This window comes from Perissodus microlepis, chromosome 7, assembly GCF_051167445.1.
Source record: "Perissodus microlepis isolate ML-2025 ecotype Zambia chromosome 7, ASM5116744v1, whole genome shotgun sequence".
NCBI lineage: Eukaryota > Metazoa > Chordata > Actinopteri > Cichliformes > Cichlidae > Perissodus > Perissodus microlepis.
In genome coordinates this window covers 33,811,313-33,830,342 of record NC_140467.1, presented here as the reverse complement: position 1 = coordinate 33,830,342, position 19,030 = coordinate 33,811,313, and the positions used below count along the sequence as shown (strand labels likewise).

General features: G+C 42.6%; 1 protein-coding gene across 1 annotated transcript; it reads left to right on the top strand.

The window, feature by feature from the left end:
- The first annotated feature begins 8,312 nt into the window (after positions 1–8,312).
- LOC146383479 (bile salt-activated lipase-like) lies at positions 8,313–15,831 on the top strand. The gene is made up of 11 exons (XM_084934760.1): positions 8,313–8,429; positions 8,554–8,701; positions 8,930–9,049; positions 13,214–13,411; positions 13,506–13,636; positions 14,021–14,128; positions 14,246–14,360; positions 14,559–14,745; positions 14,869–15,072; positions 15,229–15,438; positions 15,562–15,831. The coding sequence occupies exons 1-11, from the start codon at positions 8,364–8,366 to the stop codon at positions 15,743–15,745; spliced, it is 1,671 nt and encodes a 556-aa protein (XP_084790886.1). The 5' UTR covers positions 8,313–8,363; the 3' UTR covers positions 15,746–15,831.
- The last annotated feature ends 3,199 nt before the right edge of the window (positions 15,832–19,030 follow it).

Below are 19,030 nucleotides of genomic sequence, written 5' to 3'. Positions count from 1 at the left end.
AGTAACCCTACAAACATCACTGGTGTTTAGTTTTCTGTCTTCATTTATGTTGGAAGTGATATCAGGGCTCTACGTTTTAATTTTTTCCAAAGTCTCTCAGTCTGAATATGGTATTTCATGTTTAGGTGGAAACTAGCAAGTTAACTTCCTGTTAACTTCTAACTCCGTTAAATTTAATAAATTCTGTTTTCATGGATGCCTGGCCTGTTAAACTTAATTATTACACCTGGTAAAGCAGCAACGCTGATCATTTTATTAACCCTGATGCACCCGCCAGGGGGAGAGCGGCGGGGTCGGGGGATGCGGGTCCCCCGCGGAGGGAGGGAGGAGGTTGGGGTCGCGAGATCCCCCGACGGGATGGGAGAGAGAGAGAGAGAGAGAGGTGGTCGAGAAACACCCTGGCGAAAGCACACCGCGTCGCGCGGCGAGATGATAAGAGCGTGGATGGCGGGTACTAAGCGTGTCGGGGTTACAAGTTACAGAGGCGGTGTCCGGCCGCGTGCTGTACAACAACAACAACAACAACGGCAACAAGGTGCCAACGAGAAAGAAGAAGACGAAGAAGACAATGTCACGCACTAGACCGTGGGAGCCAAAGAGCACTAAGGTTGGTACAGGTGGACCGCATTCGCCGGCGGCGTCATCGCCGTCCTCCTCCTCCCGCTCGCCGTCGCAATCACCATCACCAACACCAGCGCGTTTGGCGTACGCGGGGTGGGCTACGGTCGCTCCGTTGTTGCTACCGGCCACGTTTCGCTATCGAGGGCTAGGGGTCGAGGAAGACCAAGAGCAGCAGCAGCAGCAGCAGCAGCAACAACAAGAGGAGAACTCGGAGGTGGAGGAGGAGGACTCTGAGGAGGAGGAGGAGGAGGAAGAAGAAGAGGAAGAGGCCGAGGAGGATAACGACTCGACAGCCCGAACGCTCGCAGAGGAGGAGCGCTGCTCGGAGGAGCAGGAGGGCGAAGACGACGAGGTAGCGGACCATGGTTTACCGGGCAGTGCGCGCGGCCTACGCGAGCACGGCCAAGAAATTCGGTTGCAATTATGCCAGGCTGATGGCTCGCAAGGCGAGCTGAAAGGCAGAGAAGGAGACGAAGACACAGAAGAAGAAGAAGCAGACAAAGAAGACGAAGAAGACGTCGACTGCGGGCGGGGGGTTTCGGAGCTTTGGCGGGAGGACGCCGGCCGTGCTTCAGGTGGCGTTGATGATCTTGGGCGCGATCGCGGGCATTGCGATGTCGGTGAAACTCGCGACGCAGATGTAGCCGACGATTATGACGATGATGACGATGAAGAAGAAGACGAAGACTATGAAGAAGAAGAAGAAGAAGACAACGACGACGAAGAGGAGGAAGAAGAAGAAGACGACGACGAAGACGACAAAGAGGAGGAAGAAGACGACAAAGAGGAGGAAGAAGACAACGAGAACAACGACGACCTCGACCCGTGAGGACGAGGCCCCACCGAAGAGGCCGTGGCGGCAGCGCGAGACGAGGCCTCCTCGTTCATGGCCTACTTCCCAAAACCACCCTTGGTGCTGCATTACAACCGCACCAAGGGAGGCGTCGACAACCTGGACAAGGTCGTGAGCACGTACAGCTGCAGGAGAAAGACCTGCAGGTGGCCCGTGGCCCTTTTCCACAACATGGTCGACGTCGCGGCCTACAACGCGTTCGTGCTCTGGAGGGAAATTCACCCCGACTGGATGGCGGGCAAGCTCAACAAGCGAAGGCTCTTCCTCGAGCGACTGGGCAAAGCGCTCGCGCGCCCCATGCTCGAAGCCAGGGCGTTAGCGCGAGGACCGGGAGGAGGAGGAGGCAGAGGAGGAGGAGGAGGCAGAGTCGCGGTCCGAGGTACTACCACCGAGGCCGACGGTGCCGACGCCGATGCTCGTGCCGCCTCTAACGCTACGCCACGCGACTCCTCTCCGGTCAAGAGGCGAAGGTGCCGCGCGTGTCCCAGGAGCAAAGACGTCAAGACCAAGATCCTGTGCCACGAGTGCCGAGTGCACGTGTGCACCAACTGCGCCGTCACGTACTGTCCCAACTGCGTACTGTCCTAGCGACCCCCACCCTAATCATCATAACACACATATGCCCCGAGGGGGTTACCAAGACCCCCCCCATCACCACCATTATCATCATCATCATCATCATAACACACATATGCCCCGTGGGGGTTCTAGCGACCCCCACCCTAATCATCATAACACACATATGCCCCGAGGGGGTTACCAAGAGCCCCCCATCACCACCATCATCATCACCACCATCATCATCATCCTCATCAATACCATCCTAATAACAACACACACGCCCCTCGGGGGGTCACCACGACCCACGCCCCGAGAACAGGCGGGCGCACAAGGGTTAACAGTTAAACTTTTTTTTTAAACTCTTTTCAACACAAATTTCAGCTTTTTCACCCCTGTTGAAAAGGCTGTCAGCTGTGGGGGAGCCCCCTTGTGGCGAGAGAGCACAGTTGCACTATTGAGCACACGTTCCAGTGATCAGAGTTGGAGCTAACACATAGCAAGAGCCACCTGGCAGACTGACTCAGCAGGGGATGTCTACACACGGTGTGAGTTGTGTGCGTCGCTAAAGAACTGTGAGTAGACGTGGAGCCATGCCTGGAAAGGACAGTTTTAGTCTTTTATGCCAATTAGACATTTAGTGGATGTACAAGTGCAATGTGTATCGACCTGTTCGCTATGTGGCTAGTTCATGCTACTAATGCTACCTGTTATGCTACATACCTGCTAGCTGTAAGCTAAACGATTTGGTGTTTGTGATATATTGTTGTTGGGTGTATTGGCAATCAATGTCATGTACTGTAAGGGTTTGAGAGTAGTGTATGAAACTCGTGCATGTAGATGTTCATATAGGAATTCCCATTTGTAGTTCTGGTTAGATTCGAAGAACGCTAATGCATCATAATTCATGACTTAGATGTTTATTACATTCAGTATTCTGTATATGTTCTGTTCACAGACCACACACCGACACCCCTCACCACTCTGTAAGCCTGCGGTTGCATTACTGTGTTGCTGTACTGTGCTGTTAAGCTGAGGAATCACAGTAAAGACGGTATAACCTTTATCTGTGCGTCCTGTGTGTTCTGACCGACACCCCAAGGTGAACACCACTGCTATTCAGCCAACGCCTATACAGTCCTGGGTTCAACCCAAATTAACAACCCCTTTTCAGCAGAATTTTCAGTTTTTTCACCACTTTTTAGCACAAATCCCAGCTTTTTCAGCTGTTTTCAGCAAAAACCTCTTTTCAGCCCAAATTCTGCTTATTCACCTCTTCTGCAAAATTTTCAGCCTTTTCACCTCTTATCAGCACAAATCTCAGCTGTTTTATGAAAAAAACTCTTTTCAGCAGAAATTCTGCTGATTGACCTCTTTTCTGCAAAGTTTTCAGCCTTTTCACCTCTTATCAGCACAAATCTCAGCTGTTTTATGAAAAAAACTCTTTTCAGCAGAAATTCTGCTGATTGACCTCTTTTCTGCAAAGTTTTCAGCCTTTTCACCTCTTATCAGCACAATTCTCAGCAGCTTCTGTTCATTTCAGCAGAATTGTCAGTCTCTCCACCTCTTCTTTGTGAGAATGAGTTTGGCTCAGTGAGATGAGCAGTCCCCTTGAGACCAGGAGGGCCAGGTTCGAATCCTGCTCAAGGCAACGTTTTTTTTCACCACTTTTCAGCAAAAATTTTTTGCTTCTTCACCTGTTTTCAGCAGAATTTTCAGTTTCTTCACCGCCATACAACTTTTTGCAACTTTTCAACTTTTTCAGCTTCTTTCAGCAGACATCTTCAGCGTTAAGGCATCCACACAGCATTTTCGCAGGAAATGCACATTTTTCTAGTTCTTCATATTATTGTGTGGATGCCCTCAAAGGCATTCCTGTTTCTCTTTATTCTTTATTATTCTGGTTGCTTATTGCTCATTATTGCTATGACTTTTGGTGCTCATAACTTCTATACTTTTTGAGATATTGAATTTTTTATGCAATATTTTTTGCCCATTTCTGCCACATTATCAATGTGGTCACTTATTTCTGCTCGCCGGGCTGAGCTGTGTTTTAGCTCAGTGAGATGAGCAGCCGTTCTCAGACTGGGAGGCCGGGGTTCAAATCCCGCTTATGGCAACATTTCTTTCAGTTAACAGTTAAACTTTTTTAACTCTTTTCAACACAAATTTCAGCTTTTTCACCGCTTTTCAGCAAAATTTTCAGTTTTTCTGCTGTTTTCAGAAAAAAACTCTTTTCAGCAGAAATTCTGCTCATTCACCTCTTTTCAGCGGAATTTTCAGAATTTTCACCTCTTTTCAGTCCAAATACTGCTTATTCACCTCTTCTGCAAAATTTTCAGCCTTTTCACCTCTTATCAGCACAAATCTCAGCTGTTTTCAGGAAAACTCTTTTGAGCAGAAATTCTGCTGATTCATCTCTTTTCAGCGCCACTTTCTGCTTCTTTACCTATTTTCAGCAGAAATTCTGCTGATTTACCTCTTTTCTGCAGAATTTTCAACCATTTCACCTCTTATCAGCACAATTCTAAGGGCCAGGTAGGGCATTAACAGGGAAAGGGGGACACAAAGATATACTTTTCTTTCTTACTCTCATATAAAATATTTAGCTTTTATTAAATAGTTATCTGAATCTTACAACCAAAGTTTGTATAACAATACACAAGATTGGCTGTAGACCATTGTTCATCATTCAGAACACTGTGTAAAAATAACAAAAAACAAAAAGTGAATCCAAAAGTGCATAAATATTTATTTTACGTGTTTGATGTGTGTGGCGGGGCGTGGTCTGCAGTGCCGCTGCAGGGGAGGTGGACCCACGGGTGTAAAGTCTGTGCTCTCTCGGCTGTTTTTTGAGTGTGTGTTGTGCTGTGAGTTGAAAAGCTACAGCCGGCTGTGTGGGTACACCAACCATGTGTGAAAAGTGGTCCATAACGTAATGCTTCAAAGCGTGTTCATGCAAACATTGTCGGGTCTGCCGTGGTACAATGGGACTTCTGCTCATGAACCTCTGTGCACAGCGTCTGCAAATCGGGGCTGTACGAAGTCACCTCATCTTTACACAAAACTGTAAGCTGTCATCTGTGAGGCGCGAGCGGTGTTTGTTTTTACCATAGTTCATGGTGGAGAATGGCTGCTCTGCTGCGTTTTGCTCTCTGTAGCTGTATGAATGGCAAACTACACTGATTAGCAGCGGCATAGGCACACTTAAAATTTCTTCCGAAATTTTTGCTTTCTAGTTTTAGAAATATAATTGATTTCTGTGCATTTGTTTTACACATGCATTAAATTAAAGTTGATTACGTCGATTAAGCACCACAGGGTGGGGGGTGGTTCCCTATTTTTTATTTTTTTTTTGCTGGGAATTGGCAACCTTATTAGTTAGGTTGTTTACTCTTTAAAATACCAGAATAGGGAGGATGGCGTAGGTTCAAGTTTATTAGATTGATCAGTATTGCTGAACTATGAAATATTTTGGGTGCAGTGTATTTTTTACATACAGGTATAACAGAATAGCTTTAGTGTTTTGTTTTTTAAAATCTGAGTATGAACTTATACAAAATGCAGCAAGATATAAAAAAAAAACAATTTTATTGATTATAAAATACATTATATCAGATTAATATTGGTATCGGCAGATATCCAAATTTATATCAGTATCTGACATAAAAAAGTCGTATCATGCCATCTCTAGTGAGAATAACGTAATAATCTTGCGATACAGATGTCACAGTTTGATGAGATAATACTGGTCTCAGTAAAATTTCATTCATATAAATAATTACAGAAACGAAACTCCAGTTGTTTTTGTCAGTGGTGTAGTTATTGTCACATCACGGTTTTCTTCCCCCTCTCAACTGGGTGCACCTACTCCTACCTCTTCTCTGAGCCCAACCGTCTGGGCGGTCCTTTATTGCCCTACCCAAGCTGGATGGGAGCTGACCACGCTGACGACCTGCAGTACGTGTTTGGAAAGCCCTTCACCACTCCACTTGGATACTGGGACAACCATCGCCGTGTTTCCGGCGCCATGATCTCCTACTGGACCAACTTTGCCAAAACTGGGTATAATTCTATAAACACAAACGATTGTCAGAGTATCACAGAAACCAAGCAACTAAACCAAGTATTGAAATATAAATTAAGCTGCTGTATTTATGTTTTACTTTTTTCTTTTTAAGTCCACAGAGATCCCAATAACGGAGGCTCAAGCGTGCCTGTTAACTGGCCAACGTTCACCAGAAGTGCACCACAGTTCCTGGAGATCCATTCTGACATGAACAACAACTACGTGCAACAGAAAATGAGGATGCCTTACGTGAATTTCTGGACCAGGATCCTGCCCAGCCTTCCCACAGTTGTTTCAGAATAAGCATCATGTGCTGTCACCTGTGGATATGTGTAGACAAGTATTGCATCACTAGCTCATGAAAAATAAATGGATAGCAGACAAAAATACTAATCTGTTGGGTTTATTTGATCATGTGTTTGGATTTACAATATGACCATCTGAAGCTCTAAATATAGGATCTCAGCTTATACACTGATCAGCACTTCTGCATAAAATTTTCGAGCTAACCGTGCTGACAACCTGCAGTACGTGTTCGGAAAGCCCTTCAGCTCACCACTTTTATACTGGCGAAGCCATTCCCATTTCTCTGACTACTTGATCTCCCACTGGACCAATTTCGCCAAAACTGGGTATAACTGCAGACACAATAGATAGGAGTGTCACAGAAATCCATCAACTGAATCAGTTATTTTAATATAAATTAAAAACACACCAGTAACGTTTTCATTTTTTGGTTATGTTAACAGAGCTACCAACAAGTGGTGACATGTTCCTGGAGATCAATTCTGACATGAACCAGAATTACATAAAGCAGGAAATGAGGCTGTGTTATGTGCATTTCTGGACCAGCATCCTGCACAGCCTTCCCACAGTGGGCTCTGAATAAGGAGCATGTGCTATCCGCTGTGGACATGTGCAGACGTGTTGATCTAAAAGTATCAGTATCAGTGCTAGTTCATTAAAAATTAGCATAGCAGAGACAAATATGGTTGTCTTAGTTTTATTTGATCTATATGAATTTACACCTGAAGCTCTAAATATATATATGTGGAGATGTCAGGGCTAGCAAGCTAATGATAGCTTCATACCTAACAAACCTAAAAGTCAACTCCTCTGATGTTTGACATCAACAAGGCATTTTTCACCCAGAGAACTGCTGCTCACTGGTCATTTTCTCATTTTCAGACCATGCCCTTTGAACCCTAGAGATGATTGTGAGGGAAACTCCCAGTAGATCAGCAGTTTCTGAAATACACAGACTAGCATCAACAACCAAGTCACATTCAAAGTCACTTAAATTGCTTTTCTTTGCCATTTGGGGGTCAGCAGGTCATCTGGACCATGCTTACATCCCTAAACGCAGTAGTTGCTGTCATGTGATTGGCTGACTAGATATGTGGCAGGTGAGTGTCATGCACATGCAGACACTGTTGCTGTATATGCATGGACCCCATAGGTGTATAGATTATGTCACAGATAAAATCAGTAGCCGTGGAAAAGCACATAAGATATAACGCTGACTCAGCAAATTTGCACTTTATAGTAGAAATAGTTATTAATTGTAGGCTACAATAAAGGTATTTACAGTTCAGTTTTGAAGCATTCAAAACATAATGGTTAACTTTTCAGATTGTCTAGAGGAGTGTGACTCTGTGCACAGTCTGACAGCTGTGTAAACTCAATAGAGGATGGTTTCCTGATAAATAGTGGGGGGGAAAGGGGGGAAACTCAAAGTCACACGTGAAAGATTAATCACTTGCACGTCTTACGAAGGCTCGGGTCAGGACTGTAACACAATCTCTGTCTGTTTTGTTTGTGTGTTTTTTGAACCAGCTCTCTATTTTTGAAGTAATTCATTAAATTGAAAAACGAGATGCCAAAAATAATACTAGTAGCCTTCTTTGCATGTCCAGAATCAGACTGTCATTATTTCTCTGCGTGAAATATTTCAAAATACATCCTGACCTGTGGTCATTCTTACACATTAGGCAACTTACATGAACATTTGGCTAAATTTGTCTCTCTGCTCACTGAGTCTAAAACAACTTATTTTCCATCTCGAAAATATGGAAATTAATGATATAATGATATGATACACGGGAAGTATTTGGGAAGGTGTAATGTACACAAGGTGGTTAAATATTATGTAACTGTGAGAAAAGCAGGCCCACGAACTTCACACAGGTCAGATGTTGTCCAGGGGAGGAGTCCGCTTTATAAAAGTCAGGGTGACAATCGGTGCCATTCTGCCAGTTACTCATGATGCTGACGCTGGGGATTTTGATTGCTGTTGCTTTGTTTCTAGAGACGGCCTCTGCGGCCTCTGTAAGTGTTACACAAAATGTGTATTTTTCATGTTTACAGGATTTTTTGTCATCTTGTTGTGCAAAGACTATTTAGCTACAAACGTATCAACATTTTTTAATCTCATTGTGCTTTATCTCTTTAGCTTGGTGTGGTGCAGACCGAGGGAGGGAAGGTTAAGGGAAAATCGAAGAGTCTGGGATCAGGCCGATCCATGGATATCTTCTTGGGGATTCCCTTTGCTGATGCTCCTGGAACATTTGAGAAACCAAGACCTCACCGTGGTTGGGATGGTAGGTAGACTGATTAAGTTTCTCATCAGTCTTTAGCTGTTATCTCTGAAACTCTCAGCAGCCTTTTCTGCATGTCTCCTGTTAACTTTAATCAGTCAATAGAAAATTACTTCTACTACTTGCAAAGGTAGGCAAGCTAAGACGTGCACTGTGTGAAGTAACATACATAATGTATCCTGATAATTTTTCAAATGTAATATTTAACTCTTTTAATGTGTTTCTGGTCAGGTATTCTACAGGCCAAAGGCTACAAGCCCAGATGCCTTCAGTTGAACCTTGTGATGACTGACTACATCGGCAGTACAGACTGCCTGTACCTTAACATCTGGGTTCCTCATGGCAGCTCAGGTAAAAACAGAAATGCACAAAAGTTTATTTTAGTGCTGGGCAACGATTAAATTTTTTAAATTGTGATCGCATGAATTGCATGATTCTCTGCGAGAACACGCAGGAAAAGGCCGCAGGTCGGACTCAAACCCAGGCCCACTGCTTTCCAGCCATACACCTGATCACCCACTGAGCTAAACCGGCACCCATAGCACTGCTACATGAGAAGTGCACATCTCATATAGCGGATGTGCTATATGAGTTAGCAACGTTGCTATCAGTTAGCAACGTCTTTAAAGAAATAAGGTGCTTTTTAACAGCACTATTTCCTTAACACAGTAGCAGTTAAAACACTTCTTGTCGATCTCAACATAAACATGAATCTAATCAGATCCAACATAGAATCACGAGCATAACTTTATAACAGGCACCATTTGATCAACAGCAAGTCAACATTTATTAATATGTTCATTTTTTTCAGGTACCACCAGAAACATTTTCTGTTGTCAATTCAATTTCAATTCAATTCAATTTTATTTATATAGCGCCAAATCACAACAAAAGTCGCCTCAAGGCGCTTCATAGATACAGAGAAAAACCCAACAATCATATGACCCCCTATGAGCAAGCACTTTGGCGACAGTGGGAAGGAAAAACTCCCTTTTAACAGGAAGAAACCTCCGGCAGAACCAGGCTCAGGGAGGGGCGGCCATCTGCTGCGACCGGTTGGGGTGAGAGAAGGAAGACAGGATAAAAGACATGCTGTGGAAGAGAGACAGAGGTTAATAACAGATATGATTCAATGCAGAGAGGTCTATTAATACATAGTGAGTGAGAAAGGTGACTGGAAAGGAAAAACTCAATGCATCTTGGGAATCCCCCGGCAGCCTACGTCTATTGCAGCATAACTAAGGGAGGATTCAGGGTCACCTGGTCCAGCCCTAACTATATGCTTTAGCAAAAAGGAAAGTTTTAAGCCTAATCTTAAAAGTAGAGATAGTTTCTGTCTCCCGAATCCAAACTGGAAGCTGGTTCCACAGAAGAGGGGCCTGAAAACTGAAGGCTCTGCCTCCCATTCTACTTTTAAATACTCTAGGAACAACAAGTAGGCCTGCAGAGCGAGAGCGAAGTGCTCTAATAGGGTGATATGGTACTACAAGGTCATTAAGATAAGATGGGGCCTGATTATTTAAGACCTTGTATGTGAGGAGCAGGATTTTGAATTCAATTCTGGACTTAACAGGAAGCCAATGAAGGGAAGCCAAAACAGGAGAAATATGCTCTCTCCTTCTAGTCCCTGTCAGTACTCTTGCTGCAGCATTTTGGATTAGCTGAAGGCTTTTCAGTGAGTTTTTTGGACATCCTAATAATAATGAATTACAGTAGTCCAGCCTGGAAGTAATAAATGCATGAACTAGTTTTTCAGCGTCACTCTGAGACAGGATATTTCTAATTTTAGAGATGTTGCGCAAATGGAAGAAAGCAGTCTTACATATTTGTTTAATATGTGCGTTGAAGGACATGTCCTGGTCAAAAATGACTCCAAGGTTCCTCACAGCGTTACTGGAGGCCAAGGTAATGCCATCCAGAGTATGAATCTGGTTAGATACCATATTTCTAAGATTTTCAGGGCCGAGTACAATAACCTCAGTTTTATCTGAATTAAGAAGCAGAAAGTTAGCGGCCATCCAGGTCTTTATGTCTTTAAGACATTCCTGCAGTTTAACTAATTGGTGTGTGTTATCTGGCTTCATGGACAGATAGAGCTGGGTGTCATCTGCATAGCAGTGAAAATGTATGCTATGTCTTCTAATGATGCTGCCTAAGGGAAGCATGTATAATGTAAACAGAATTGGTCCTAGCACTGAACCCTGTGGAACTCCATAATTAACCTCAGTGTGTGGAGAGGACTCTCCATTTACATGCACAAATTGGAGTCTATTAGATAGATATGATACAAACCACTGCAGTGCAGTACCTGTAATACCTACAGCATGTTCTAATCGCTCTAATAGGATATTATGGTCGACAGTATCGAACGCTGCACTGAGGTCTAGCAGGACAAGCACAGAGATGAGTCCACTGTCAGAGGCCATAAGAAGATCATTTGTAACCTTCACTAAAGCTGTTTCTGTGCTGTGATGAGCTCTGAAACCTGACTGAAACTCTTCAAATAAACCATTCCTCTGCAGATGATCTGTTAGCTGTTTGACAACTACTCTTTCAAGGATTTTTGATATGAAAGGAAGGTTGGAGATTGGCCTATAATTAGCTAAGACTGCTGGGTCTAGAGATGGCTTTTTGAGTAAAGGTTTAACCACAGCCAGCTTGAAGGCCTGTGGTACATAGCCGACCATTAGAGATAGGTTGATCATATTTAAGATCGAAGAATTAATCAATGGCAGGACTTCTTTGTCACAGGGAGATGTTCAAGATCATTTACTGTCAAAGGACTTTTATTCTGTGAAGTCTGTTTGAAGAATTAATCAATGGCAGGACTTCTTTGTCACAGGGAGATGTTCAAGATCATTTACTGTCAAAGGACTTTTATTCTGTGAAGTCTGTTTATTCTTGATTTCTGGTGGAGAATCTCAGTCAACCCCCCCGCAAAACCCACCTTCAGTAATCTAGATTGAGTTGACAAAATTTACTGCATTTATCTATTCCTCTAAATTGAAATTTTCTTACTCTTTGGCACTCTCTTCTGTTTTCGCTGCAGTCAGAGCATGCAAACGCAGCTCCCACTGTTCATCAATATAATGTACTGCAACTCTCAGGTAATTATGGTTACCTAGTGACGTCCACCAGATTCCAGAGGGAGCAACAGCTAGTGCACATAATGACACAGTTGCTTTCATAGTGCTCTCCTTTTTGTACAGCTTGTGAATTCTGGTGTGTCTTGAGGGAGGCTCATACATGCCATCATTTGTTGCAGTTCTAAGAACGTTCCTCAGACCGACATCTTCCACGATAATAATTGACTTGCAGTTTGTAGCTAGCCACTTTGTTATGGCGATTGTTAGCTTCTCCTGCTTTTGTTTAACTATATTTCTCCTACAAGCTGCATCCAATGTAGTCTGCCGATCCTCCTGCCACTGTTTGTTTGAGTGATACTTCAGACTTGAAGTACAGTGGTCCCTCGTTTATCGTGCAAGTTACGCTCTAAAAATAACCAGCGATAGGTGAAATCCATGAAGTAGTCAGCTTTATTTTTTTACACTTATTATAGATGTTTTAAGGCTGTAAAACCCCTCACTACACACTTTATACACTTTTCTCAGACAGACATGAACATTTTCACACTTTTCTCTCTCGTTTAAACACTCTCACAGTTCAAACCTTTGTAGAAAAATAAATCCAGTATTATAGAATGAAACCAAAGATCAAACCCTGTTTAATGCGCCTTATAATCTGGTGTGCCTTATGGTCCAAAAAATACAGTAACTTATACCTTCCTTTAGCATATCCAGAAGTCCAACTTTTTGTGCGGTGGTTAGCATCTTCCTCTGCCTTTTGGGTGCTACCACAGGTGCCTTTGACGGTGCAAAAGGTTTTGTCGACACTGTTGTGTTTGTTGGGGAGATAACTTACAAACATACAGTACAGCACGTAAGAGTCATACTGCTAGTGATCGAAGATTTATGTTAATTTGACAAGCTGAACACATTCTGTACTGTACAGGAGACATGAGATTGATTGACAATGGTCTACAGTCAATGAGAACGCAGAATACAATGCGCAGGGGGAAAAAAGGACGCAAAATTGCACACACACAAAAAAATCTGTGAAACAGCGAGGTTGCAAAAGGTGAACCGCGTTATAGCGAGAGACCACTGTACTCCGATGATAAGAAAACTCAACTTTGCAGCTCTTACAAATAACTTTAGTTCTATCAACTCTGCCCTGCAGTACTATCAAGCCCACCATAAATGATCTCATTGGTTGAGATGCATAATGTCACCCATTTCAAGCCTGCACAGATCAACATCCCATCCCTCCTGTGACCCGTGACTTTTTATGTTCCGAGGCAGTTAGCATGGACCTTCAAAATAAAATAATTGTCGTTATTAATCAATGAATGCGTTGATGTGATAATAACGCATTAACTTGCGCAGCCCTAGGTTATTTGTTTATTTTTTAATGTAAATTAGACAAAGACTAAATTTCACTAACTTTGTCCTCTAGTATCTGCCGATCTCCCTGTCATGGTTTGGATCTATGGAGGAGGCTTCCTGGTTGGAGGCTCCATGGGTGCGAACTTCCTGAATAATTACCTGTACAGCGGACAGGAGATTGCAGACAGAGGGAATGTTATTGTAGTGACGGTGGGGTACCGTGTGGGAACACTGGGCTTCCTGAGCAGTGGAGACTCTGGCTTGCCTGGTAAGTTACACACACTTGCTAGGTTGCCATTTATAAAAATACTTCCATTTAAGCAGTGATTCTTCTCATGAGCTGAAATATATTTGATCCTCAGGAAACTACGGTTTGTGGGATCAGCAGGCTGCCATTGCTTGGGTACACAGAAACATCCGCTCATTTGGAGGCGACCCTGGCAACATCACCATCTTTGGGGAATCTGCAGGTGGAGCTAGTGTTAGCTTCCAGGTGAAAATACATTTCCACAGATATGTATATATACACACATATATCAAAATCTTTGGTTGCTAGAACCAGTGACCATATTTGGACAAGATTATAGAGTTTTGAGCTATAAACTCACACTGGCAACTTAGTTTGCAAGGAACTGAAGAAGCGAATTCCTGCACAAACTGTTTGCTAAAATAAAAACACTGTAAGCAGTACAGCAACATCACAGTCAACAGATCAAATTTAGTAATTTATGTTGAGGTGACACTTACAGCAGACCTAGACCTGGTTCTCACCCATCTGATACAGTGGTTACAATTGTTGGCTTGCTATTTGCACTGGAAACCATAAAGTTGTTGCACAAGATCAAACAATGTATTCTTCCTAACCTTCCACCCACAGACTCTCACTCCCCACAATAAAGGCATCATCAGGAGAGCCATCTCCCAGAGTGGAGTGGCACTTTGCCCCTGGGGAATCAACAAGAACCCTCGCAAGTTTGCTGAGGAGGTACATAGCAGCTTCTCTGGATATAATCACTCTTTCGGAACAAATAATAGGAATACGAAATCTGTGTAAACAGCTTTAACAATGGCACATAATTATTAATTTACACCCACTCTGCAGGTTGCTCAGAAGGTCAAGTGCCCAACTGATAACAGAATGGCTGCCTGTTTGAAGATGGCTGATCCTGGAGCCCTAACACTGGCAGGCACTATCAGTTTGTCCGGTTCACCCGATAGTAAGGATTACATTCCACACAGCCTACTTTACATTCTCATTTTAGACACGATGAAAGCTTTTCTGACAAGATTGCTCACAAAGTTCAATGGGATACAAGCAAATCCAACAGTTTAAACTATATGCTGGCTAACACAGTATATATAAAACAAAGTTTGTTCTGCATATAGTACATGTTTTAATTGTCTGCATTTCTCAGACCCCATTGTCTTCAACCTGGTCCTGTCTCCTGTGATTGATGGGGACTTCTTGCCAGAAGATCCTTCCCACTTGTTCCACAATGCAGCTGAAATTGATTACATTGCTGGAGTCAATGACATGGACGGGCATATTTTCACTGCTTTAGATGTTCCGTCAATCAACTCGGATCTAATTAGCACCCCTATGTGAGTTTGAGCCATTTGATCAGTTGAAACAATAACAATGCCAACATGGATGTAACACTATATCAAACCTTAGGTGACAGTAAGGTGTTTTATCAGACCTTAATCCTCACTTTCGGATTTCAGTGACGACGTGAGGAGGCTCTTGGGAGCGTACACAAAGGAGAAGGGCGCAGTTGGTCTGAACAATGCCTACTCCACCTATACTTCAAACTGGGGAAGCAATCCCAGCCAGGAGACCATCAAGAAAACCATTGTGGGAGTAGGAACGGACTACATCTTCCTGGTTCCTACACAGGCTGCCCTTTATCTACATGCTGACCATGCCACGTGATAATATTATCTTGCAATACAGATGTCACAGTTTAATGAGATAATAGTGGTCTCAGTAAAATTTCATTCATATAAATAATTACAGAAATGAAAATCAAATTGTTTTTGTCAGTGGTGTAGTTATTGTCACATCAATGTTTTTTCTCATTAAAGAACTGGGCGCACCTACTCCTACCTCTTCTCTGAGCCCAACCGTATGGGTGGTCTTATCATGCCCTACCCAAGCTGGATGGGAGCTGACCACGCTGACGACCTGCAGTACGTGTTTGGAAAGCCCTTCACCACACCACTTGGATACTGGCCAAGCCATCGCCGTGTCTCCGGCGCCATGATCTCCTACTGGACCAACTTTGCCAAAACTGGGTATAATTCTATAAACACAAACGATTGTCAGAGTATCACAGAAACCAAACAACTAAATCAAGTATTGAAATATAAATTAAGCTGCTGTATTTATGTTTTACTTTTTTCTTTTTATGTCCACAGAGATCCCAATAACGGAGGCTCAAGCGTGCCTGTTAACTGGCCAACGTTCACCAGAAGTGCACCACAGTTCCTGGAGATCCATTCTGATATGAACAACAACTACGTGCAACAGAAAATGAGGATGCCTTACGTGAATTTCTGGACCAGGATCCTGCCCAGCCTTCCCACAGTTGTTTCAGAATAAGCATCATGTGCTGTCACCTGTGGATATGTGTAGACAAGTATTGCATCACTAGCTCATAAAAAATAAATCAACAGCAGACAAAAATACTAATCTGTTGGGTTTATTTGATCATGTGTTTGGATTTACAATATGACCAGGGGTGCACATAAGTGGTCCGCAGGTGCGCATTTGCTGTCAAAATAAAAGACGCACACCAGATAAGAAGTTGCAACACGCGTTTGCGTACATAAGATTTTCTTGAGGAGGACAGACATTTGTTTAGAACTCTTAAAGATGTCCAAGAAGCAAGCTCCTTTACGCAATTACTTTGGTGTTCCTCCACCTCCAAAGAAATGTCAGGAGTCCGAACTGCAAAAGAAGCGCGTATTCTCGGAAAAGTGGTTGCAGGAGGTGAGCTGGCTTCAAACAAATGATGAACGCACAGAGATTTGGTGCAGAATATGCAGTGAAAATCCCACTCTAGCGGACAAAAACAGTGGTTATTGTTCCCACCAACTTGTACCCAAGTATACACACTATCTCACTCTCTCACTTTGTCTCTCTCTCACACAGACACACACTGTGTAAATGCAAAAATTGTATAGTACAGGAATAATCAACAGTATTAACTGTATCATTCCGGTGCCATGAACAGCAATCTCAAACGGAAGTCGGGTGAAGTCCATTAACTACATGTCTTCACTGTGGTCACTGTACCAAACCAGCACACTAATGAATAGAATTCCTCATTCGATAACTATTTCTAATGGACCAGCTTCTCGATATATCCTACATACATCAGTCCTTCCAAAAAACACAAACTATTGTTGAATCTGAATGTCATCTTTCTGGCTTTGCACTCAGCAAAGTAATTGACAACATTACTTGAGTCCAAATTTCTAGTGGTATACTTATCTTGCACACTTTTGTCCTGTATGTAAATGTAATTTATAACTGCGCCAACAAACTACTTCATGATCCATTCACCAAAAAACAAATTGTTTCATAGTTGATGTCAAGAGGTTCATTGGGCTTTTCCACAAATGACAGTGTTAGACAGACAGTTAGGAAGTACATGTAATATACTTCCCAGTATGCCCCAAACCATTAAAACTAGGGGTGTATGGCGTTATTTTTGTGCCACTATTCTGAGCGCACGTAAAAAAAATTTGCAGGTGCAAGTGTTGCATTTTGAGGAGAAATTTATTTTGAGCGAAGAAAAGCTAAATTTGAGTGAACAAAATTCGTTGCTGTGTGCAAAAAATGTATTTCAGTGTTTGCTATTATCCACACGCACACACAATAGCAGCCCCTCTCGCTCAGTTTTTGTATGGAAGAAATATAGTGTCATCAGAATTCAAGTATTTTTAGACATTGAATTTATAACACTGAATTTTTATCCTCCAAATTTCCCTGCAAAAAATTCACCTGCAAAAATTCACCTGCAAAAAATTCACCTGCAAAAATTCGCCTGCAAAAATTCAACTGCAAAAGTGGTGAACTTGAATGACCCAAGCCAGAGCAATCAGCACTAGATCGAGTTGAGCGGCTCTCAGCCAATTAAATTACGCTGTTTGATCACATGACACCGTTAGCCAGCAGTGTGTCTCCTAAAAGAGAGCTTTTTAAAGGTGAGTGATTAAGTTTTTCTCCTAAATAGAGATCATTACAGAACGCCTAGTCCTACTTAAAATCCCATTTATTTTTATTTTATTTTATCATCTACTCGAACTAAGGAAAACGTTTGACTAACTCAAAGACAATTTCCACGCCTCCCCTGCCTGTCTGCAGAGGCAGTTTTGAATTTAGGAGCAGCAAGATGGAAGCGGCAAACCCTGGCGATTCTCCGGTAAGTATATTGTTTTTTTATCTTCAAGTTTGTCTTTTGAAACGTTAATTTTATTTAAATCCGTTGCTCACGTATAAAGTACACAGACGGGGTCTTTGCTCAACTCGTCTGAGGCGTGTCTCACTAAGCGCTACATGCTAGCATCCTGCTAACCGAGCTACCCTTTACATGCTGTGCTTTAGAAAATAGGATACTCGTTAAAAAAAAAATACTCCGCAGATATTGATAGATAGACGAACACTGCAAATATAATGTTGGAAACGAGAACGGCCTTTGGTGAAGGGGTAAAATACAGCATGAATAAAGCCATAGAGTGAATGGCTGCCATGGTTGCAGAACGGCCTGATTTAATGACAAGAAAGGGGAAGAGTGAGGTGAAGTGAACCAAAGCCACAAAACACGGTCAGACAAGGCGGCAAAAGGGCAGTGATCTGTCCGTCAATATGAAGTTGGTGTGTGCTTTGGTGAACAAATACTCCAGACCGGTAGCAGGAAGATGGGAGACTCGTGTTTCACTGGAATAGTGGTGAATTAAAACATCCTTTGTTGGGGACATTTAGGTGTAAATGCATCCATACAGGCAAGACAGAGGCAGACCAGACAGTGAAGAAAACAAGGCAAACATTAGAAATATTAAAACGGAAATATAGGATTAATATAACATACAATTAGGGAAAATGTAAGGAACACAATGTAAATGATATTGTAAAGTCATTAAAACAGCATACTCTGATTAAAAGAAACATGTAATTGGGTAGGATAATAATAATAATAATAATAATAATATTAAAAAACATTAAATCAGGCCGTTCTGCAACCATGGCAGCCATTCACTCTATGGCTTTATTCATGGTGTATTTTACCCCTTCACCAAAGGCCGTTCTCGTTTCCAACATTATATTTGCAGTGTTCGTCTATCTATCAATATCTGCGGAGTATTTTTTTTTTAACGAGTATCCTATTTTCTAAAGCACAGCATGTAAAGGGTAGCTCGGTTAGCAGGATGCTAGCATGTAGCGCTTAGTGAGACACGCCTCAGACGAGTTGAGCAAAGACCCCGTCTGTGTACTTTATACGTGAGCAACGGATTTAAATAAAATTAACGTTTCAAAAGACAAACTTGAAGATAAAAAAACAATATACTTACCGGAGAATCGCCAGGGTTTGCCGCTTCCATCTTGCTGCTCCTAAATTCAAAACTGCCTCTGCAGACAGGCAGGGGAGGCGTGGAAATTGTCTTTGAGTTAGTCAAACGTTTTCCTTAGTTCGAGTAGATGATAAAATAAAATAAAAATAAATGGGATTTTAAGTAGGACTAGGCGTTCTGTAATGATCTCTATTTAGGAGAAAAACTTAATCACTCACCTTTAAAAAGCTCTCTTTTAGGAGACACACTGCTGGCTAACGGTGTCATGTGATCAAACAGCGTAATTTAATTGGCTGAGAGCCGCTCGACT

Bases quoted from the DNA above. Each gene is read 5' to 3' on its own strand.
- LOC146383479 (XM_084934760.1), top strand. From the start codon at position 8,364: ATGATGCTGACGCTGGGGATTTTGATTGCTGTTGCTTTGTTTCTAGAG. The intron at 14,129-14,245 runs GTACATAGCAGC...CCCACTCTGCAG, and splicing joins CTCGCAAGTTTGCTGAGGAG to GTTGCTCAGAAGGTCAAGTG. The intron at 14,746-14,868 runs GTGAGTTTGAGC...TTCGGATTTCAG, and splicing joins GATCTAATTAGCACCCCTAT to TGACGACGTGAGGAGGCTCT.